Genomic DNA, 23,737 nt, shown 5'->3' with positions numbered 1-23,737 from the left:
GATCGCAATTTGGACAACTAATTAATGACCACTGGGTTGGACCAATTTTTATTAAGTGTCTTGCTCCAAGGACACATACGCCCACAAAGGAAGCAGGAAAGAGAACCCTTGACCTCTAGGTTAGAAGGAGGCAAGCTAACCACTGGTTAAAAACGACAGCCTTGCGCTGTCCCACTGTGACGTTGGGCTTTACATTCATAATACAAAAGCAGTTGAGAACAAATTTAGAATTAATTGATGAAAATAAAATATACCACATTGTAATAATTTATGCTTTAACAAATTGATAAAATCTTTAAAGGAATATATTTTAGTGGAAAGTAGCAAGACAAAGTAATAAACAAAGTGGAAATGTGGACAGACAATACTTTTTTTAAAGGTTTGAAACAAGGTTTAACAAATAACAAAAAACGTTGCAGTTTTTATGTAAATATAATAGAATAATTTTGAAGGTAACTCTTTATTTTTAGGTTCGAATGAAAATAAAACAGTTGCTTGTTCGAAAAAAAACATAGTTACATTATCATTTATTATCATTTTACCTATGTGTGGCGGCGACCATACATATAAACCAATCAATGATAAAATGTTTACCAAGCAACCAGCCACAAACTCATATCAGGGAAACAGTCAAAAATGAGGGTGGCTTAGATTGAACCAAAAATGTATAAATATAAAAGCTTTGAGTGTTGTTTACCCCCAAAAATGCTATGATTATAGCATGGACACATTAGTCCAGGAAATAAATTTGTCAGTCTGGTTAAAAAAAATTGTTTATAAAAGGTGAACAATTTTACACAGTTAAAAAGTTAATAAATTAGGTATACATATGGTTTTGAATACCACTAGTTTTTAACCAAATGTAAAGCTGATTTTAACTCATGTTCAGTCCCATTAACAAAACAATAAAGTGTACCTCATAATACATTATTAATGATGTTATTTAAAAGTTTAATATTTCAGTGTTATCTCATTAAACCACCAATATAAAATGTAACAGTGTTTATAATTTGTGAAGCCGAGTTTTTACATGCTAGTTAGATAGCGCATTTTTCTGTAAAGATGCTACCCTACTGTATCTGAGTCCTACGCCAGCGTAACTATTAATTAGACCAGAAATGACTCATTAAAAGACTCCCACGAATGGCTGGCACTGTTGCAGACACATTCGGATGTTTAAAAAGGTACTTTATATTAATTTACATTTTAACCCCTATTTTTCCAACCCACATAACCAACCTTGTAATTCGTTAAGTTTTTGTTGCAGGCGTTGGCATTGCGCCTCCGAGTGAAGCAATCGTTCATCAGTGATGTTGGAAGGACTTGATGTAATCGACGTTGCGATGCTCGTCTCATCTTCAACTGGACTTTCAATGGTCTGAAGAGAAAAGCTTAAATTTACTAAAGTAAAAAAAAAAACTTAAAAAAAGAAAAACTTTATTAACTGGTATTGGTAAAATATGTTGTAGGGTGGGGAAAGATGGGACATGTTTAGATTTTTTATTCTCTTTTCTCGACTCATTTCGTACAGAATTATATAACCGTACAGTCCTGCGACTAACAGTTCTTATAAAATACAATTCATAAACAAAGAAAGAGCTAAAATTCCTCGAATTGTATGTAAATGTCAAAGAAACCCAAATTATTCCATTGAAACAAAATACACAGTAAAGTAATGTTTCCACTACAGTAAATTTCAGAGCCTACATTTCTCACCATTTCATTTCCATCTACTTCTGCAGTAACATTTTCCATGGAAACATTATCTTCCACTTCATGATGATCATGAGTTCCATGATCTGCTTCATGTGAATCAGTTTGCTCACCATTTTTCATATGATGATTTTGTGAGGCTTGCTTAGCAGAGAAAGAATCAATTGTCTGTTGCAATTCTTCTCTGTGTTTGATCTGCATATCTGGGGTAAAAAGGCGAATGATTCAGCCTGATTATGTCTCACATATGGTATTCAAAAGGTTGTTTATAATTGTAATTATTTATAAGTTCCCATAATTTTTTTGAGCCACAAGTTAAGTTTCTGGAAAATGTATTATGCCTGGTAGCAAAAGCACGTGAAAATAGAGGTATTACAGGCAATTGCAACCCTAAAACTTCATCTGAAAATCTGCGGCAGGTAAAGTGTAAACGGCTAAAATTGTCAAATGCCATGAACTTATGCCTACTTATGTACAGTGACTTTAATGTGCTGTGGAATTTAGCTACAGACACTGTGAAAAGCCTTGTGCCACAACTTTACTCATGTGCGAAAACCAAATTGGATAAACCTTATCCAGGACTTAAATACACTACATACTTTTCTATAGTAGAGTTATGTACAAAACTATCACAGTAACTTTTTAAATAGTCATATAATTATATATTTATACATCATATCATTTAAAAATTCTGAATTGCCAATAGATTATATAAAAATTTAAGATAAATTATAAAACTACCACAGTAACTTATTAAATAGTTGTATAGGCTATATATATAACATAAGTTGTTTTAAAGATCTAAGTTGTCAATAGATATATATTCAAATTCGGATTTGAGATAAATTATATTAAAGCCGGTCAATAAAATTGAATCGGGCCAGAGCTCAGGAAATGGCTAGCTTCGCAAGATAGTTGAAAAGCCTCAGTAATGTTGACACAAAGTGCAAGGAAAATCAATACTTTACAACTGAGCATCGGTTAAATGTTAAACCACTTGTTAAATACAACCTCTAACTAAACCAAACAGTAGTAAATCATAGGGAGTAGAAATGATTTAAAATCTTTGGTCTATTTATTAATAAATATATATATATATAAATTTTACATATTTTGAATTATATATATATATATATATAATTCAAAATTGCCCAACAAGTTTATTGTGAATTAGCTCTTTTAATATAAGATAATGATTATACAAAAGCTGCATTTCTAATTTTCATATTTCTAATCTCTTATGGCCGCTACTTTAATTTCCTTTCAATAAAATGATTAAATGAATGGTTATAAAGAGAGTTATTGGACTGGGAAGTGAAGCGGAAACAACAATACTACTGATACTAAATATTAATAATATGTAAAATTGGTTTGAAAAAATGTTAATAATAATAATAGTAACTTTATTTGTATCTTCGATTACGTTGGCGAAGATTTAGAAATATTTTAATTGAAATGACAGGATATAGCGACAAAACAGCAGTTGTTAAAACAGGCTTACAGTTAAAAACATATTTACATTTAATTGGAAGAAAATAAGCGCGGTCGTTACACCTACAGACAAACAAGTCATTTATGTTTAAATATTACCAAGTTAGTTGGTTGCTAAACTATAAGTTTCGGTTGAATGAATAAAAGTAACTAATTTATCCTTGTGGCACGTGCACTGTTTTATAAACCTTGTGGATGCTTATTGCTTACTAGTTACAACGTATGTAACTTTGTGGGTTATGTTTTATAGTTAAATTTCTAATAAAAACAAGTATTTAAAACTACATTTGACAAAATGTTAATTTCCTTGGACAAGGTAAGTAAAAACATAAACAAAAGCTTAAGTTGATAAAATAGACACATTATTAATTACTTAAACATTAAATTGATTGATTTTTATTACGCAACAGTAATTAGACTTACTTTCAACTGTTCTTTTCAACGCTGTGTTTTGCGCTTGTACTCTTCGTAATTCAGAATCAGTAGCAGCATCACTGCCATGACCGTCCGTGTTCAAACTTTTGTTGTCTTTCTCAAGTTTTTCAACATGTGCAGAAAGCTAGAGTTAGAAAAGCAATACAAATAAATTACTTAGTTACTTCCACTTAAAAAATCATTGTGCTAGTGAAGAAACCTTCCCCTACGTTATCTGACCGCTAAACATAACTACTAGCGGAACTAGTCCTAAGCCCCTAACCAATAACCCCTAACTACCAACCTGCAACCTCTAACACTTTTTACCAGCCTAAATGTAACGTATCTGAAAATTTTTCAATAGCGCCAAAATCATATACATAGCCTATACAATATGTTTATATAGGTTAAAGTTACATCAGTAATTTTGTACTGGTGTTCCAGATTTTTCCATGGAACACCAGAGTGTTACCAGTTTAACACATAAGAGTACAGTTTTAAAAAAATGATCATGTACTAGCAGAACACTAAAAATATTTTGGTGTTCTGTGATATTTCTTACACACAAAAACTTGTGAGCTAAAAAAGGCAGAGAGCCAATAACTTTTTGGTAATAACTAATAGTAATAAATAACTAATTACAGAAACAAACACAGCAAAACTTTAACCCACCCGTGCCAGTTCCTGCATAAGAGTTTGGTTTTGTAATGCAAACTCTTGTTCAGTTGTTTGTAGTAATGCTTCATATTCTTGTGCTTGTTTACTTTTGTTTAAAGTTGACAGCGCCCTGTATCATAGAATATGATTGAAATATAAAAAAGGGAAATTATATAAAATGTTACATGACTTTAAGCCTAGCCAAACATTTACAATCAAATTTGTATCCTGTATTTATACATGATCAAATACATTCGTATAAAAATATATCATATGTGCTGAACGGAAAGAGTTTTTCCAAAGAAAATTCATGCAGATTGCGTGACGCAATAAGACGTTAATGATTTTGAATCTGGTATGCTGTATGGGTTGACTATTCACAAACACAATATTGAAATTATACTCAATATTTTTAATGGAAATTATTGTGGTGTAAATTAAACTAAAAAACATGTAATTTACATTATACCTATTTTTTCCCTATTTAAAAACAAATATAGGATACATTGTTTATGTATATATATAAACAGGCTACTCACTTTTTTAGTTTTATTTGCTTATTTAATTCTTTATCTAATCTTGTCTCTTTATCAGTGAGATCTTTTAGACGCATTGCTTGCTTTTTATTTTCATCTTTTAGTTTGTAATTTTCTGTTCGCATCTCAAGGATTTGAATCTGCATTAAATTTTTAAATATATTCCTAAAAGTTTAGATTGTATATATAAATTTTATTTCGCAAGCGGGTAGTAACCACAGTTGAGGCTATGGTCAATTAAAATGACTGCTATAAACATTAAACTTGTCTATGCTGTTTTCATCTCAGTTTTCCATTACCGCATATTGCATTTCTTTATGCAGCGATGGAAGACATAATTTTAGTAAAAAAGATTTTCCGGAGAAAAAAAAAGAAAAAACGATAATAACAACGTAGATAAGTATAGTAACAACCAAATAAAACTATTATAATCACTTTAAATGAATATTTGAAAGGGGAACAGAATATATTGGAAAGATATTGTGAAATTAAGCCAAATAATTCTAAACCTTTTTGCTTACAGAAAATGCACACTACACTAGGTATAGAGAAATGCACACTTGATAAAATCCTGTAAACAAGTTCAGGGTAAACTTTGAAAAAAAAAATAAATGGAAAACCAACCTGCATTCTATGAAACTCTTCTTCCGACAATGATTGCGCCATCTTGAAATTGGGTCAGCTGTATTCTTGTTTATATGGATACAGTATTTATACAACGACCGTAAATCCACACACAGAAAGTCAAATAACAACAAGTACAAACAACAGGCAATTTAAGAACACAAATTTGAAGCTTTATTTCATCTTTTTGATAAACTATGAGTTTCTACTGGTAAAAAATTAAGCTGGTTTAAAATTTAAAACTTAATTAATTAAACATAATTTCAATTACTTCTCTTTTTGTTTCTTTAATTAATTTGAACTTACTTAACATTCGCCTTTCAAAAGGGGAACCACCTAGAATAATCAATCAACTGTATCGAGAAACTCGTCATACGATAAAGATAGCAGAAAGTGTTTTTCAATAAATTTTATGTTTTTAGGTCTTGTATAGCCCTTTCGCAATTTATATTTGTGCTTGAACAGACTACTTATGAAATAAAGTTCCAGTCATTTTACGAATTATAATTTTTCTTTTCAAAACTGAGTTCGTTTATAAAAACTTAAAAATTAAAAAAAAATGTGCATTTCTTTTTGTCAACTAAATCTTTTATTTTATATTTCAATCTAAATTGTGTTTAACGATATTTACTGTCGCATTCATTTTGTATTATGTAAAGTTTAATTTTCCGTCCCCGCTTGTCTGGTTTGCGATTTTCATGGCGATTGTTTTCGATTACATCATCCTTCTGTGACGTCAAAAGTGTCCTGTTGGAGCAGATTCCGGGAAATCACCGAAATCACATGATTCTTGTAGACACGTCAGGTTTTGAGCAAAATATTAATTTTCAAACCTAACGCACTTTTTCGATCGTGTTCGTGTAGACAGCTTAAAGCTACTCAGTTAGTATAACACGTATAGGAAGTTTTTGTTGTGTTTTTAAGCCTATGTTGAGTCTTGAGTGTATGGGTACGTTTCGAAACACGTATGGTATTTTAATGGGCTGAGTCATTAAGACAGCTGTTGTGCAAAACATAAACATAGTAGAAAGTTAGCAACGTGTACTGCTTCATTATATACGTTAATAGGGATATTTTGGCCCATTTATAAAGTACCATCACAAGTACCACCTTTGCATTGCCTAAAAATATATTTATAGATATATTTTAGAAAAACGACACAATAACAATACTGTACATATTTCACAGTCACCTAGTGGATTTCTGTTTTGCCTTTACAAAAAATAAACATTGTTAAATGCTTTAACGTTCGCGCACATTGAAAACAATGGATTCTGTTCTTACTCTTCCATTTCCTGACGATGAATTTGCATCCGAACTCAGCCACATGGAGTACGGCGACATCAACGATCTTCTAGAACAATCTTCCCAACTCTACCCCACAAATATGGTTGGATACAAAGAGAACAAACGAGAAACAGATTTCATTGATGAGTTTCTTAACCTCAGTTCTGTTGAAAGCCCAAACACAGGAATTTATATCAACGCTTGTAATTCTACCACCCCCTGTGTTCAGGTATATTCATAACTTATATATGAATATATGTTCATGTAAAACTTCATGTGTGAAGGTATTAAGTAACTTATTAGGTTAGTGCTCTTCGTATTTGTGCTGTGACCCCAAAAAGCATAAATATGGATACATGTACGCCGTGGCACAGTTGGTTAGCGTGTCTGCCTCTAACCCAAAGAATATAGGTTCAATGCCTGTCGCTGCTACTATTGTGGGCGTATGTGTCTTTGGGCAGGACACTTAATGGCAATTGCTCCAACAAAGTGGTCACTAATGAGTTGTCTAAATTGATAGCCACATAATAAAAAACAATCACCCACAGAGTTACATGTGGTACTTTGTAAGTTGGTACGAGGTGTTTTTTTCATACATCTTAAAGTTATCTACTTAATTCTTACTCTGAACTAAATCTTTTGCAATTTCTAAATAATTGTCTAATAATACCAGACTGAAGAAGCATCCCTATTATTGAAGCAATCACAAAGTTCAAAGGTTGTTGACACCGATCACGATTATGCTGGGGCTTCCAACATTTCACAGTGCTCACCAGCTCCACCTAGTGATAGTGGGGTATCTTCAATTAGCAGGTATCCACAAAAATAAAAGTCTTATTAATAATCATTTTATGATGAATGCTTTCTGTAAGTTTTTCAAGCTAAACAACTTTTTAATTTTCTTCGCAATTATTTCCATGGCGAACAAGAAACAGTAAGAATTTAGATAAGTTCACTTTTTTCGTACATTTTACGTATCACATTACAGCATCCTATATAGGTGAGGTTCTACAGCGAGTAATTTTAGCCGAGTTGATTTATTTCCCCTAAATACTATTTTATGTGGGTAAGGCCACAACGTGGCACGCCATTGGTCCCAAGATTTAAGCCAAGATTTGCCCATTACCCCAAAAATAACCCTAAATTACTGCTTTATTCAATTAACTGACCACAAACGGTATTTATTTTTATTCTAGCTCCCCTAAAAATGACAACCAGTACGACCAGTTCCGACCAGAACACGACTCCTCCAGCAGCAGTGACCAATTATTCGGAAACGGCGCATTTGAATTCGATTTTTCCGACTTCGAAATCGATCAAATTAACAATGGTACTTTACCTGGGGCAATACACAATCATCAAACAGAAGACGTGACCTTAGATTTAAGTGTAATCGATGCCAGTAACCTCCGTCAAAAGCGCTTTAGCGGCGACAGTGATAGTTGCAACGGATCTGTTCACTCTGGTAGCAGCGGAGAACTTTACAGATCGGAATCAACTACAGTTGACATGGACACTGCTGCTACAAGGCATACTGCAACCAGTGTGTTGCTGCCTAATTTTAAGCCCCTAGTTTTGACAGGTACGAATGAGACAATGGTTTTAGTAATAGACATAATATATGTAATAAAGTCCACATATAACTGTGCAATTATTACAAAGTTATAAGCTTGGTGCGATGTACATCATTTTGTATATATGCATTACGCAATACTGTGGTTGGAACAGTATGTACAACAACACTAATCAAACACTTTTAATTATAATTTTTTTCATAATATAATATGGCTTCATTCTTAAAATCATTACATTTCTTGGTCTGTCCTACTGTTTGAAATAATTAAATATTTCGTTATGTGTAACATTGCCAAATAGCCAAGAACTTAAAGTTTTGAGTTTTAAAATGCGATAATATTTTAGCTGAGGAACAAAAACTGTTGAAAGAAGAAAACATGACGATCCCCACAGATCTTCCGCTTACTAAATACGAGGAAAGGGTTTTGAAAAAAGTCCGTCGAAAAATTCGGAACAAGGTAATGACAAATGTGATGGAATATTGTTTAAGAATTTGTTTAACATTTATTTGAGTGTGAATGAATGGCTGGTAACCTGTTTGGGTATATTCATTTTAATTTGTGTCATTTTTGTTTTTAGATTTTTAATTAAAGGGGTTTATTAACATTATCAAAGAGCCATATTTCAAAATTTAAAAAAACACCTGTGCTCCAAAATATGTTTAAAATTAGGCTCAAATGCAACACGAAAACTGAAGTGTTTCCTCACTTTTAATAAAATATTGGTTACGTGCAACACAATTTTGTGATTATAAATCTGTAATTTATATTTTATGACTTTTAAATTAAGTGGACTTTTTTGATTTCTCAAGGTGGTGGTGTATGTTTTAAACAATTGAAAAATCTATTTTGTTAATGCTTTATCTATTTAAAGTAAATAGTTAGTCTTAACTGAATTTGTAAATGTGAATCTATTTTTTTAAAGAAAATATAACGTCTATATGTTTTCTACAGAAATCTGCAATGGCAAGCCGACAGAAGAAGAAAGATTACATCGGTGGCCTCGAAGCTCGTGTAACAAAATGCACCAACCTTAACCAGGCTCTTTCCCAGCGTGTAAAACAACTTGAACAGCAAAACTTCACTCTGTTAGAGCAGCTCAAGCAAGTACACGATGCTGTGAAAAAGAACAGCAGTAAGACAACGAAAGCTACCACATGCTTAATGGTAAGTCGAACGCTATTGTGTGTCTTATGTTTTTGAAGACCAGTTTTAAATCAATATCATATTTTTATGGGGTAATAGGCCAACTCCCACATAAATCCCTTAAATACCTTGCTATTGGCTTTTATATAGAATTGATTAGAAGTTTAACTTGATAATAGTTATAATTCAACATAAATGGGTCGTTTGTCTGCTAGGTGTATCGAACACGCTTATTTCTTCCAATTAAATGTAAATATGTTTTACTGTAAGCATGTTCAACAACAGTTGTTTTTGTCGCTATACCCTGTCTTTTGTTTAAAATATTTCTAAATCTTCGCTACCGTAATTAAAGAGACAAATGAAAGTTATTATTATACAATATTCTGTGAATTAAGAGGATTAAAAACCATACTGAACTAAATTAACCACATTCACCTTTTTAGGTAATGATTTTATCATTCGGTTTATTCATTGCGCCGAGCTATGGACCGTTTAGCATTGACAACAATGAAGATGGTTTGATTGACATACCACAAGGCCACCGCACACGGAAAATTCTGGAGCACCCGCAGTCAGATAACGGTTACACAATAGTAGAACCTCCCAACTCGATCGTACGACCTTTTAACCCTTCCCTTTACCCGAAGTCGGAAGTCATTTTGAAAGATGGAAATGTAAGTTCATAGTTTTATTTCGTCTGTGAAGGACCGCATGAGCAGTTTATATTTAGTTGTTTTATTTCCTTTTTAAAACCGATTTATTTTAAATTATGTAAATGCAGGTGTAATATATAAGGATAATTTAGTTTTTTTATAAGGTTTATGTTTTTTTAGCATGAGGTGTGTATAAGTAACGTAAGCATTAAATATTAGATCACATATAAAGATATCTAGTGTTTTTTTTATCTATTTTTACCATCATTCACAAAACAGCTTTAGTTCGCAGTCATGCTAAAAATAGCAACTAAATTTCCCATGCAATGGGTCTACTCATATTTCCGCCATTGTTACATAACAGTGCGTACTGTCACGTAAACACAGCACATAATATTGACTTAAATCACAAAATCTTTCCCAGGTCTTATACCCTGATACCGAAAGTCAAGACATGCAGCACGAAAATGACACCGCACATAATAACGCAAGCGGCGAAATGCGAAAAGATACAGAACCACCATCCAACCTCCATTCAACACAGACTAAAACCGAACATTCCTCCTCCCCTCTACCTCCGGACCCTAATCCTGGAGCAGTGGTCACAGGAGTAAAGATGGAGTTACCAGACACACAACCAGTGCCAGACTTTGGCGTTGGCCACAACCTAAAACGATCAGCAAGTATCAAGTCTCCAGTAAAGCGTCGAGACGAGATATAACTCTTATCTTAAAAGTCCCATGTTTGGATTTTCTACCGCATGGTAAAAAAAATTTTGACAGAGCTGGGAAAAACAGAGCTGGGAAAAGCCTAAAACTAAAATTCTCCGCGTGTCTTATCGTGCATGTGAATAATCTAGCCATTTTAAAGGGGCAATGTGTTTTTTTTACCGCTTGATGGGTAAAACACCTAGCCACAGAGCTACAACAGCCATTCCTTGCATAGTAAACTACTTCTTTTAGTGATGGCCCAACTCTGGCCTAAATCCCAGTTTCTGTAGCATGTTTCCCATTTATATACCACTTACAGCGCTGGGTAAATTCCAGCGCTTAGATGGTTGCTTTACATAACAATAATACCCATTATTATGACGCTCTGCATTCGCAGAACCGATATAAAAAGTCAGTTCCAATTCTTCTGCACTTACTTATTTTTAATGAAGAAAACAATTTGTTTAGTTTTACATGAGATTCGTCAACAGGTTTACCAGAGAAGCGAACTTGGTGTATTGAGTCTAATATTGCGCGCCCAAAATACTTTTGTTCGTGCCACAGTTTTCTATGTTTTGTAAAAAAATGCAGTTTTGCTTACGCTCGATCTTGTATTGTATTTAAAAATAAAAGCGAGCAGTGGTCCGTACGGTTCACTGAAAGATAAGTGTTTCAACTGTAGTCGGTGTTCAGGTCGCTCGACTTTCTAAAATATAGTAGGGTGGGGAAAGATGGGATATATTTTTATTAAATTTTCTCGTCCCATTTTGTAGAAAACAAAAAACATTCAAAGAATTAAAAATCGTATCGTCCCAACTCCCATATAGACCGTTGGTAATTGTTTAAAACACGATAGGGATATTTGCATATTATGTGCTAAAGGTGTTCTATCTTACCTCACAGTACTACATAACGTATTTCGTTCGATTAGGGGCGGAATTTGATATTTAAATTCCTGTGTTTATTCCGTTTTTTTAGCTTTAGTATGTCTCTGGTCAGGCCACACCGCATTTAGAGTTAAATGCATAGCGCGTACGAATTTCTTCTATACGGTACATAAAAATACCCCACAGTCACTATTTAACCCTTTTGGTCCTTAAGGAACGTTCCCGAAATAGCAATGATAAATTCCCTCTTTTCTGCAGACTGATTGTGATTTTCGTAAGTGTCAAATTACCTTGTATAATAGGGATACGCCATTCGTTAATTTTCCGGCTACATGTACCAAACCGCAGTCATTTGTTAGAATTTCTGACACAACAATTGCAATTGTGCATTTTCAAAAGGTATTATTAATAGTTCTTGTAAAAAAACACGGCTAATATGTGACTAAAGGTAAAACATCGTTATAAATTTACGCTCGAGCAGAAAATTGTGCAGTAGTGTAGAAAACAATGTTGAGGGTTTACAGCTGAAGAATAAATGCAAAGGTAACATCCTGATCTAATAAGCGAAACGAAGTTAGTAACGAGTTACCTTGGTGACGCAGGGGAAAAAGTGAAATGACGTTGTGTTTTGCAAGCTTTATTGTCAGAAGTTTCAGTTGCACTTAACACAGGCATATGGGCTGTCCAGTTCAGTTTTGTAGAGCTGTAAGGATAATGTAAAACGAATTGAACAAGTTTCAGTAAGAGGAACATACAGAAAAAATACAGTTTGATATTATTAAGGAAACTAGAAATATGAATTCATTACAGTTTTGTTGATATAGTAGGGTGGGGAGAGATGGGACACCTTTAGTATATAATATCCAAATATCTTGTTTTTTTTGTTTACCTCCAAATGGGACAAGAAATTTAATAAAAAGTTGTCCCATTTCCCCCCGCACCCTACTTCAACTTACAAAACAACATTAAGAGATAGTTTATGTTTAAGCACGGGCGATTTAGTTTACGAATTCTAAATTTGTTTACTTAAAAATGTAATTAACCAACGATTTAACCTTTTTTTTGAAATTTAGATTTTTGAAATTTTAAAACTGAAGCAAAAATGTTGCTCAGAAACAAGAACTGTTCTGTTAATATAACGAACTTATCACCAGTGCATGCTGGTGTAACGGTGGTTTATCGAGTGATTGCTTCCGTATTTGTTGCGGCTGATGTGTACTTGTTGGTTGCACTTGTGGTATTTGAAATCGTAGCTACTAATAAAGGAAGTACTGGACTCAAACTACGCATTGTGTGCATGCTAGCTGCCGTGTTGGCAATTATGCATGAAGTGCTGCAGCATATTATTTTGGATTATTCAGCACACGGCGATACAGCCTGTCAAGTGACGATGAGTCTTAAATCAGCTATATACAACCTTCAAGTGACCGCCACTTATATATTTTTGTGGTTTCGGCAGAGAATGTTCTATGCAAGCCCAATCCTTGCATATTTGCATACCCGCCCTATGGAGGTGCTAAACTGGGTAATACTGGCGCTTCTGTTGGTCAATCCTGTTATCATGTTTGGTTTTCAATGGCACGGCAAGTTGTACGAAGCTTGTCAGGGAATGTGCTTGGTGCTGCGGCAAAATACGGTGAACCAATTACCCTTCATAGCGGTAGCGTTCAGCTATGCTATTATTCAGGTAAATGTATTGCATTTTACCAACTATACGCGGTATATACTAGGGTGGGGAAAGATGGGACACCTTTTTATTCTTTTGTCTTCCCAGTCTGTCATAAACAAAAAACATTTGTTACCGTTGTTATTTGTTTAAAACACGATCAGGATATTTAGACGTTATGTGTTAAAGGTGACCCATCTCCTCCCACTCTACTATAATACCTGGCATGCTAAGGTTTGATGCTGCTATAGTGCTACCTAAGCATAACCATTAATAAAGTAGTTAAAATCCTTTAAGTATTTTATTTACAATGCAGTTTATCGACGGCGTCTTTTCCCTAAGTGACTTTTAATAAGTGACATTAATTCTCTGTTAAAACATTACCTGTTTCTTTTTACTTTACAGGTCGCATTGGTGTACCTGTATTTGAAACCTCTTTACCGTAGTCGGTTTGAAAAGAGTCAAAAACTTTCAAGTACGAAGAGCGTCAGTCAAACCGAAAGACGCACTAGAACGGATCCTAATGGTAACGTTTCGGGTCCTCCTAACATGAAAACTACATGCCTTGATTTTAATACGAACAATAATACGACTTGGCGACGATCTGGTATCACCCGCAAAAACTCCATGGAGGCACGCATGAAACGGTGGCTTTTTCTCGGCCTTATATGTATACTTTCTGATATTATTTCCGCCTCCATTATCGCTGTGTTTCTGTTAAATTGGACTCCCGCGAGCTTAATTTCAGTAATGTTTTTATGGCATGATGTCAGTATATTTATCAACGTTGTTTGCTTGATTGCTTGCTTTTCTGTTTGGAAGAATATGTTTTTCCCTTTAGGCTTATTCTTACAAAATCGGCGATAAATATCATAAAACCACAGTATACCGGTGTGACAGGTGACATACAATCATAAAACGTACTTTTTACAAATGCAAACAGCTGTCAATCTGATGTTTTTGTTGCTTTTACAAAAAGCTTTAGTTTCAGGTCACAGCTGACTATTACATGATACCTGATGCAATAATGTTTTACATAACGTGCTGTCAATAATAGTTAAATGCATTCACTAACAAACATGCGTAAAAACGAAAGCGAGAACGGTGTGGGATAAGACACCTCCTGTGTATTACTTCTAAGTGTGTATTACTTCTAAGCGCCGCGCGAGGATAAATAATTGACAATCATTTTCATTCTCTTGTTTTTATTCGTCATTGTCAGTGTTAGATAATCGCTTGGATTTTTTCTATGTGAAACCATAGTGAAGCCAAAGCAGTATATACTCACTTCAGTATACTGTGTACTATACCGAAACGCTTTCGCTGCTACAGCAACACAATGTTTCAAAAATCGGATTTAAAACAACCAATAAACCACAAGACTCGTCACGGTGACGCTTTTACGTATGCTGTAACGTAGATCAATGACGCAAGGGAGTAAGAACTGGGTAATTTTGAATGACGTACTGACGCAGAGACTTTACGATTTAAAAAAAACGGGTTTGTTTTATTTGTTGTTGCGTTATACCAATAATTCATGGTTTTAATACCATATGTGTTGAAGTCTTGAACTTTTTCGTATAATATTTTTTCATTATAAATTTGTTCCAAAACTCTTCGCGTAAAAAAACAGCAGCCAAGCAATGTCACTCAATTTGGTGCAAACAATTAATAGAGTCCATCGGCTTGACTTTTATGTAAGCCTACCCATTGGTAAATGTTTAAATATACTTTATTCTAACAGTAAAAATGTTGATACGTCGGTCTGGTATCGTGTATGCTATATGGTACATTTAGCGCATTTGTCACTTCATGTTGAACATGCCTGCACAAATGTCTAGACCTGTATATTACAGTGACGAATGTATTTTTTATGTGCGCCATGTAAAGGATCGGATATGACGTTCAGAAATGTGGCTTTCAGACGAACCTTTGCTATACGAAGAAAACCAATTCCCAACCATTGTGATGCCATAGACCCGCAATATGACTGCATCCGTTGTTTACGGTCGTGCAATTTTTAAACTGTATTCAACCATGAAACTGCTTAGATTATTAGCACAGCTTAGTTATAGCACAGCTGATAAACTATATCAGACCTAGTATATATAGTAAGGTGGGGGGAGTTCGGACACCTTTAGCTTGTAATATCCAAATATCTTTATAACTATTCAAATATCTTTAAACAACCGTCTATGGTAGTCGTTAAGAAACAGTTTTATAATTTTTTGAATGTTCTTTATTTACTACCAAATAGAAAAAAAGAGTATAAAGGTGTTTCATCCCCACCATCCTAGTAAACGATTTTAAAACTTAGAAAGTATTCAAAGGGAAGGTACTTTAAAACAGATATTTTAAGTGCTAAATGTATACTGTAATTTAAATCCTACCACCAAAACAAGATTGACAAATGTTTTTTGGAACCTGCCTATTTAGCGTGGATGACGTTTTTTGTTCTGCTGGGTTGAAATTTCAATAGTGCGTTACGATTTCAAAAACTGATTTAAAATTAGAGTTTTTATTACCGCACCGGCCATGCTTTGACATATAACGAGTTATTTACAGCAAGCTTCGTACAATGTGCTATGTGAAAACCACAGAGACTAGCTTAGCAGGATAATATAATTAAGGCTGCCTGGTACAGACGGGGGTGCCTATATAGCACTTAATCGTTTAGTGTAAGCCGATGGCATACGTTCAGTAATTTAAAATTGAACATGGCATATAATATAGATCAAGTGTTTTTAGAAATTGATCTTTGCATTTAAGCTGGTCCGAATCTTTGCGTTAATCTTATAAGTTGTAAAGTGTGTGTTTCTAAATGTCGTTATTTAAATCATGTTCATATACCTTGTGTATCTTTTGCTGTGGGAAAAGTTAACAGTGACATCAGCATTTCGTTCATGCTCTTCCGGAAACATAATGTCATACGCGCATTAAATTAAGCGAATAAACAGGGATGACAAACATAGTCACAACAAAGTACTTAAATGTATCCTAGTCACAGCTATACTGGATTAGGAAATGGATACATGTAGTTAGTAAGGTTTAATGCGTCAAACAGTCAAAGTTGAGGCTTTGTTGTTAACAGTCATGGTTGGCCAAGCATGTCTGTTCAACTGTGATGCTGCATTTGTGCTTATGGCAGATTATACAGTGCTGGTAATTTAGCCTGCTCGGAATGAGTCAATAAAATATGAGTTCACATCTGTGTATTAGATTAAATTTCAAATGCGTAAAGAAAGGAATTCGCATTATAGGCCCACAGTCGTTTCAGGTTTAATTTAACCACAAAATGTAGCCCATAGGCTAACTATTTTGTATTGTATATCTATTATCTGACATGCTTTTGTTACAGATATATCTCGTAGCTAAAAATGGAGTTTAATATTTCTAACACAACTATTTTTCCGTCACTGGAAGAGTCTGCGCTCAAAGATAATGTTGTACGCGCCGCCTACAGAGCAGTTTCGTTGCTGTTTATTGTAGCTGACTTTTACCTTGTAGCGGCGCTTTTAACTTATGAGTTGACTCTAAATAAAAACAAAGCGAGAGGCGGAAGACCACTTCGTGCGCTATGTATACTGGCAGCTACTATATCGTTGCTGCACCAAATTCTGCAGCAATTTCTGTTGATGGAATACTCAGGAAAAAGCGATACTGCTTGTATGGTTAATATGTGCTTAAAATCAACGGTTTTTAACCTACAAGTGACGACTACGTACGTTTTTTTGTGGAAGAGGCAAAGAATGTCCTATGCAAATCCTGCTCTGCGCCATTTACGGACAAAATTCATGGAGGTTCTGACGTGGGTTGTCATGGTTTTATTGCTGGTCAATCCTTTTATAATGCTCGGTTTTCAGTTTAAGGGTAAACTGTACGAAGTCCAGAGAAACAAATGCGTAGTCCTGAAACAGCCGACTGTAGAGCAAATTCCTTACATTGCAGTTGCATTTAGCTATTCTTTCATAGAGGTACGTTTTATACGTTATTTCGTACTGCCAATTATAGGGAAAAGACAAACAGTTTCTTTTTTTATAAAAGTCAAAGTTCACTAAACTACTTCATATTGTTTTGCACTTATGTATGTATATATATATATTAGGTTGGTGGAAGATAGAAAAAAATTAAACTATTTTCTTGTCCCGTTTGGTAGTGAACAAAGAACATTTAAAGAATTAAAAAAAACGTGTCCTCACGACTCCCATAGACCGCTGTTAATAGTTGCTATATACATTAACTCAGCATTATAATTTGTTTTACAAGCATTTCAATACAAACGACCCCTTTCCTGTAAGTTCAATTTTAATCTAATTGTTTAAACATTACATCGAATAAATATAACGCTAAACAACAAAAAAGTTTTAATTTTAATATATTTTATCCACATTTTTTTAGATCACTCTGATATATTTGTACCTCAACCCACTGTATAAGAACCGCTCCAATCGTTTATCCGACGTTTCCAAGAACGCTGCATGCTTAGCCAAGAGCAACGCTTCGAATTCGGAGGTCATCTCAAAGCGCCTTGACACTAGCAATAACTCTTCGCCTCTTTCCGTACATAAGAACCTAGAAATTACGAAACCGCCACCAAAAGAATCAAAACTCCAAGCAAGAGCTCGTTTGGAAGCTCGAATGAAGCACTGGCTTTGCCTAGGACTAGTCTGCATGGTTTCTGATGCTATTTCAGCAACTATTATAGCTGTGTTTCTCATAATACAAACCCCGGGCAGCGTTATCTCTATATCGTTCTTATGGCATGACATCAGCATGTTTATAAACGTTGTATGCTTGGTGGCTTGCTTTTCGAAATACCGCATTATGCTTTTCCCTTTTATGCAACTCTTGGACAAATAACACATCTTTTTTTCACGCCCTTTTAGCCTGTAAATTTCGGTCTTTAAAGCCGAACTATTACTATATCTCTCTCTTTAAAATCCAGAGTCATAAAATAAGGGAGTGCACTCAACTGCCGCCTTTGTGTGTCCAAAAAAAAGCAAATTAAGCGGTGGCATTCGCAATGGGTTTAAAGTTAAACAACTGTTTTGCTTTTGTATACGCTTTTTTTGTAGGAAGTCGTAAAACAGCTTATATTTACCTTACCAAACACTTTTTCGCCAAAAATATATAATTACCCCCATTAAATGACTTAAATGTCACAAATCAACCGATTTTGATTCCATTTTTAACTTATATTGACACAGAAAACAAATTACACAAGCTTTTTTACACTTTCCAACCTTTAAAGTTGTTTTTGAGTCCAAGTTTTTCTGTAATTTACCGAAAAACATTTTTCCTATACCTACTGTGTTATTTTCGACACAAATTTGCGTTCAATTTGTCGTTTATGTAACAATGGGTTGTCCTACTCGGTATTTTATGGCTCTGTTAAAAGCATTAAAATGGTTACTGTGGTCAACATTCGCAGTTCCCTTTTGATTACATCGTAATTAAAACGTCGACTAACGTGCCTATAAAAAAGAATACAATGGTGTGTTTTAGTCAATGTAAGTATATCGTTAGGTTGGTCTTTATATATATAAGTTGTATATGTATATAGTAGGGTGGAGGAAGATGGGACACTTGGTTATTCTATTGTCTAGTCCCATTTTGGTGATAACCAAAGAACATTCAAAGAATTGTAAAACCATATTCTCATGACTCCCATACACCGTTGTTAATTGTTTAACATGATCAGGATATTAGGATATTAAGTGCTAAAGATGTCACATCATACCCCACCCTACTATACATTGGTTTTAATTCGGCCACTTTGTTTTCGACAATTTAGAGCACTTTTGAAATATATACATTGACTTATACAGTGTATATACTTGATTTCTAATTCAATGTTATGTGTTATATAACCTTTATATATTGATGGTAGGAAGGAAGAAGATGGGGCACCTTTAACATACATTGTCCAAATATCCTGATCGCGTTTTAAACAATTAACAGCAGTCTATGGGAGCCGTGAGAAAATGGTTTAATAATTCTTTGAATGTTATTTTGTTTACTACCAAATGGGACGAAAAAATAGAATGAAAAGGTGTCCCATCTTTCCCCACCATACTGTTCCCAACGAACAAAACATTGTATTGTACAACAACTTTTTTCAATAATTTCTTTACCTGAGTTGTGGTCATTTTTTACGACGCATTAAACCTTTAAAATACGACAGACACAGTGCCGGCGCGTGATTACAATCTAGCTGCGATCGTTGGTCTCTCCGGGAAGTAGCCCATGACCTCTGACATTAAACCAGCACAGTTGTAGTTAGTTCTGCAATTTCAGGGGAAGTCTTGCAAAATTGCGTTTTGGAACAGCGGCTCACAAATTCTTTATACGGTTTAAACAAAAAACTTGGAGAAAATACGGAAGGTTTTAAATTGTGTTTTTAACTGAATAAAGACTATTTGTACATTATTTATAAAATTTGACTTCAGTTTCCCTTTAATTGGAAAATATTTACAATGAACTTAAAGTAATGTATAATGCGTCCTATACTATATCATAAATCACTTTTTTGTGACAACCATCATCGCAGCTCCAAACATACAATTATTTATTAAAGTCAACAACAAAACAATTACAAAGCTGTGTCGAAACACAGCAGCAATTTTAGTGTATATACGATTATAGTAAAATCAAGCAAATAAACTAATGACTACCGTCCCCAATTGGTATACTGTCTTTTAAGTTTAAAATCGATAAGAAATTGCTGGAATAGCCGCTCAGTGCGAGTCTACCGTCACTTAGTTCTGTAGCTTGTGAAAAGCCATGAGTTAAAGCTCCGTCTCTGTCGTGCAGACTTTGTAGGATTTTTCCTCTGCTGTCCATCTCAAAAAGCATGTTTGATCTTCTGTTCACTGTTCTTGAATGATAGTACGTGTTGAGGTTTTAAAATTAGTGAAGATATTTTACTACACACATATATAAATTGGGTTCCTGTATACATATTGTTAGAATGGCATGTCACGCTGCGGGACCTCACACACATAGAATAGTTAGAAAAGACAGAACTGTCGCTTAACTTGTATAATACTGTGGGGTAAGATGAAAACCTTTAGCACGTAATATTTAAATTCCCGGATCATGATTTAAAACAGTTAACAACGGAACATAGGATTCGTGTGTATACAGTTTTATAATTCTTTGAATGTTCTTTGTCTGCTACCAAATGGGACGAGAAAATAGAATAAAAACTGTCTTATCTTACCCCACCCTATACTATAAAACAAATAGTGTTAATGTATATACTGTTCATACGATCAAAGAAGACAAGATTCTCGTTTACCTAATATATATATACTTACTTAAAGATTTGATCGTGAGTTAAAAGGCCACCAATGGCTTGTCTGACAATCGGATACTTTTGAAGGTAATCACTTTGTCCTGTTCTTGGGTTCGAAGCAGCTACCCAGTATGTCCCTTTGCTGTTGCGACGAATATTATCCGGCATTGCTAAAACAGGTAATAAGATTGCTCTGATATGCGCCAGTGTTCTAGATTCTTAAATGACAAACACGGCTAACCAATAAGCAGGGTGGAGAAAGATGGGACACCTTCTTGTTCTATTTTTTCGTCGCATTTAGTCGCAAACAAAGAGTATTTAAAGAATTATAAAACGGTATCCCCACGACTTCCATAGACCGTTGTTAATTGTTTAAAACACGATCAAGATATTTGGATATTATGTGCTAAAGGTGTCCCATCTTTACCCACCCTATTATATACCATTTCTGTGACATGAGGTATTGCTTCCACATAAATAGAAAACATGGTTAACTAGCCTGTTGTATATTACAGCCTATTTGAAAAGTTCTGGACCACAGCACATTGCAAAAAAAGGCCAAATATATAACTGATTAAAGTTTTTTTAAAATTAACAAAAAACTATACCTGGCAGATGAACCAATTTCTTTGTTTTGAACGTCATGATGTCCACGATTCTAACTCTTGACCGGAGCGTTTCTGAAATAAGAAGGTATCTTCCGTCGTGTGTCAACTCTATACCGTTGGCACTGCACAGTCCAGTTACAACAGTCTTGATCTTCTTTGTCTTTAAGTTGAACCTGAACACCCGACCATCACATAAACCTAAAATGAAGGAGATTTTTTGGTATTTTCGTTCCTATTTAAACAAGCAAAGTTAGCGCTTATCGGCTTTTATAGAAAAAAGTTCCCTTCTTTATAGTGTGGAAGATGGAACACCTTTTCATTCTATTTTCTTGTCCGGTTTAGTAGTAAACAAATAACATTAAAAGAAATATAAAACCATATCTCATCACGACCCCCATAGACCGTTGCTAATTGTTCAAAACACGATCATGATACTTAAACAATTTGTGTAAAAGGTGTCCCGTCTCCATCCACCCTATTATAAATCATTGCAAAAATTTCTTACCACTAAGAACAGAGTAAGCCAGATTCCTGATGTCGTAAGTATGACTGACGTCTGTAAGATAAAGGTACTTCCCCCCTTCGGAGAATACCAAATCGTCAGGAAATCGCATCGCTGGAGTGACGTCATTTGGCGCTACCAAAACTTGGAGCGCATTTGTTTTCAAATTCAAAGTCAGGAACCCGTAAGCGGCATCAGCGACGTACAACATATTGTCTTTTAACCGTATACCTGTTTGTAAACAAGGCTAATACTTATAATATACACATACAGTTTAATTTTAGTAGGGTTTCTTTATTTGGAGGTAAAGTTAATGCATTTTATCTCTGCTATTACTTGCTTGGGGATTTAATAAGGGTGTTTAACCGAGTATAGTATAGACTACATTCATTCATTCATTCATTCATTCATTTATAGTTATATTATTCGAGATTTCTTACCTAACGGTCTGGTCCTATTCTTGTCTGGCATTGTGTTGTAAACGCCTGAAAGTTTTCCCGAGAATAATGTTTTCACTTGACCACCACCGATTTCCCCCTCATTAGAAGGTGCTATACGAACTATACGCCCATCATCCAACCCCGTATACAGATTGTTGTTGCCATCTTCAACTACGGATTCGGGGCCGAGAAGATTGTTTATCCTGAAAAAGGGAGAGTGTTTTATAATGAATTTTACTTATGCCCTCCTAATCTCACATATATTCAACATTGGGTTAAATTTATATTGTAGGGTGGGGGGAGATGGGACACCTTTTCGTTCTATTTTCCCGTCCCATTATAGGTAGTACAAAGGAAATTCAAAGAAATATGAAACCGTATCCTTGCGACCCCCATCATGGCCTACCCAATACACAATACATTGGGTAGGCCATGCTCCCATAGACCGTTGTAAGTTTTTTAAAACACGGTCAGAAGGTTTGGATATTATTTGCGAAAGGTGCCTCGTCATCTCCCACCCTACTATATAACTGTTGTTACTCCTACTGGATTTTCCCGCAAAGAAGACTTAATTGTTTTTTTTTTAATTTTTAACAGCAGTTTAACTGCCAAAAACATTTTTTATAACTTATTCTTCATTGCTTACTTGATGCCTGATGTCAGCCTTTCGTTCTCGGCGAATACTCCTTCATTCATTGGCAGAGCTGGCATTTCATCGTCGATCGGAAGAGCCGTAAATGGCGAAATATTAAGCCCGACAGCGAACAGCAAACCAATAGTCACTGATATAATAGTAACCACACGCAACAAAATCGCCAGCACACCAAAATTTTCAACATTCTCTTGGGCGCTATTTTGGCCAGCGGATGAGTTGGAACTTTTAGAAGCTGTAGATTTTACAGCTCGTTGCCGAACTTTTGACATTATGACGTTTTGTCGAATGTTTATTATTATTTAAATTATATGCTTAATTGCTTTACAGATCTCTGTTAAGATTTGTTTGCTTAATTGCTTTACAGATCTCTGTTAAGGATTGTGTATGTATATATGAGATATTCTAGACCGTTCTCTTTGATTTATAAGACCAATTCTAACATATATTTGTTTTTAAACAGTATAAAGTAGGGTGGGAAGATGGTACACCTTTTTATATTTTTTTCGTAACATTCGTGGTAGTAAACAAAAAGCGTTAAAAAAATCAGTAACCGTATCCTAACGACTTCTGTAGACCCTTGTGAACTGTTTAAAACACGACCAGGATATTTGGATATTATGTGCTAATATACAGGTGTCCCGTCTTCTAGCTCCCACCTACTATCTACTAACATACATTGTAACAGCAATCCTATAAATGCAATACTCGCATATATATTTGTCTATTAAGGCCCACAATGCACAAAAAGCTTTCTTTATTTCTTCCTTTAATAAATACAGCTATTACTCATTTTCTTGAAATTGAAAGTGCCGCAACCGTTTTGTTCTTAATACAGTTTAGACAACTCGCTATACTAAACTCAATCTTTCTGCTGACA

General features: G+C 34.6%; 5 protein-coding genes across 6 annotated transcripts in view; 3 read left to right on the top strand and 2 right to left on the bottom strand.

Moving 5' to 3' along the window:
- The window catches only part of LOC100178240 (GRIP1-associated protein 1-like), a 15,142-nt gene extending 9,499 nt beyond the window's left edge, over positions 1 to 5,643 (bottom strand). For both annotated transcript variants that reach the window (XM_009861665.3, XM_018813790.2), the window contains exons 1-6: positions 5,436 to 5,643; positions 4,815 to 4,951; positions 4,291 to 4,405; positions 3,628 to 3,763; positions 1,717 to 1,916; positions 1,240 to 1,378 (exon numbers count right to left, since the gene is read on the bottom strand). In XM_009861665.3, coding sequence (XP_009859967.1) covers positions 1,240 to 1,378; positions 1,717 to 1,916; positions 3,628 to 3,763; positions 4,291 to 4,405; positions 4,815 to 4,951; positions 5,436 to 5,477 — 769 coding nt within the window. In that variant the 5' untranslated portion in view covers positions 5,478 to 5,643. The remainder of the gene's footprint in view (positions 1 to 1,239; positions 1,379 to 1,716; positions 1,917 to 3,627; positions 3,764 to 4,290; positions 4,406 to 4,814; positions 4,952 to 5,435) is intronic.
- Positions 5,644 to 6,630: 987 nt separating this feature from the next.
- creb/atf-b (transcription factor protein) lies at positions 6,631 to 11,467 on the top strand. Its single transcript, NM_001078207.1, is given in 7 exon segments — positions 6,631 to 6,951; positions 7,396 to 7,535; positions 7,919 to 8,304; positions 8,643 to 8,755; positions 9,251 to 9,463; positions 9,886 to 10,116; positions 10,520 to 11,467. Coding segments are annotated over 7 exon segments (1,629 nt in total). The 5' UTR covers positions 6,631 to 6,702; the 3' UTR covers positions 10,817 to 11,467.
- Positions 11,468 to 12,670: 1,203 nt separating this feature from the next.
- LOC108949844 lies at positions 12,671 to 15,397 on the top strand. Its single transcript, XM_018813704.2, has 2 exons — positions 12,671 to 13,379; positions 13,764 to 15,397. Exons 1-2 carry the CDS (start codon positions 12,795 to 12,797, stop codon positions 14,223 to 14,225), a joined length of 1,047 nt encoding a protein of 348 aa, XP_018669249.1. The 5' UTR covers positions 12,671 to 12,794; the 3' UTR covers positions 14,226 to 15,397.
- A 236-nt stretch (positions 15,398 to 15,633) lies between these two features.
- On the top strand, positions 15,634 to 19,183 carry LOC100186127. Its single transcript, XM_002123319.5, has 2 exons — positions 15,634 to 17,332; positions 17,757 to 19,183. The coding sequence occupies exons 1-2, from the start codon at positions 16,736 to 16,738 to the stop codon at positions 18,216 to 18,218; spliced, it is 1,059 nt and encodes a 352-aa protein (XP_002123355.1). The 5' UTR covers positions 15,634 to 16,735; the 3' UTR covers positions 18,219 to 19,183.
- Positions 19,184 to 19,902: 719 nt separating this feature from the next.
- On the bottom strand, positions 19,903 to 23,319 carry LOC100177421 (adipocyte plasma membrane-associated protein-like). Its single transcript, XM_002129155.3, has 6 exons — positions 22,852 to 23,319; positions 22,206 to 22,408; positions 21,769 to 21,996; positions 21,264 to 21,461; positions 20,678 to 20,825; positions 19,903 to 20,235 (listed from the first exon to the last, which is right to left on the bottom strand). Exons 1-6 carry the CDS (start codon positions 23,127 to 23,129, stop codon positions 20,022 to 20,024), a joined length of 1,269 nt encoding a protein of 422 aa, XP_002129191.1. The 5' UTR covers positions 23,130 to 23,319; the 3' UTR covers positions 19,903 to 20,021.
- Between the last annotated feature and the right edge of the window lie 418 nt (positions 23,320 to 23,737).

The sequence above is a fragment of the Ciona intestinalis genome, chromosome 10, assembly GCF_000224145.3.
Source record: "Ciona intestinalis chromosome 10, KH, whole genome shotgun sequence".
NCBI lineage: Eukaryota > Metazoa > Chordata > Ascidiacea > Phlebobranchia > Cionidae > Ciona > Ciona intestinalis.
Note: the sequence above shows the minus strand (reverse complement) of the source record. Positions and strands in the feature narration are given on the sequence as shown.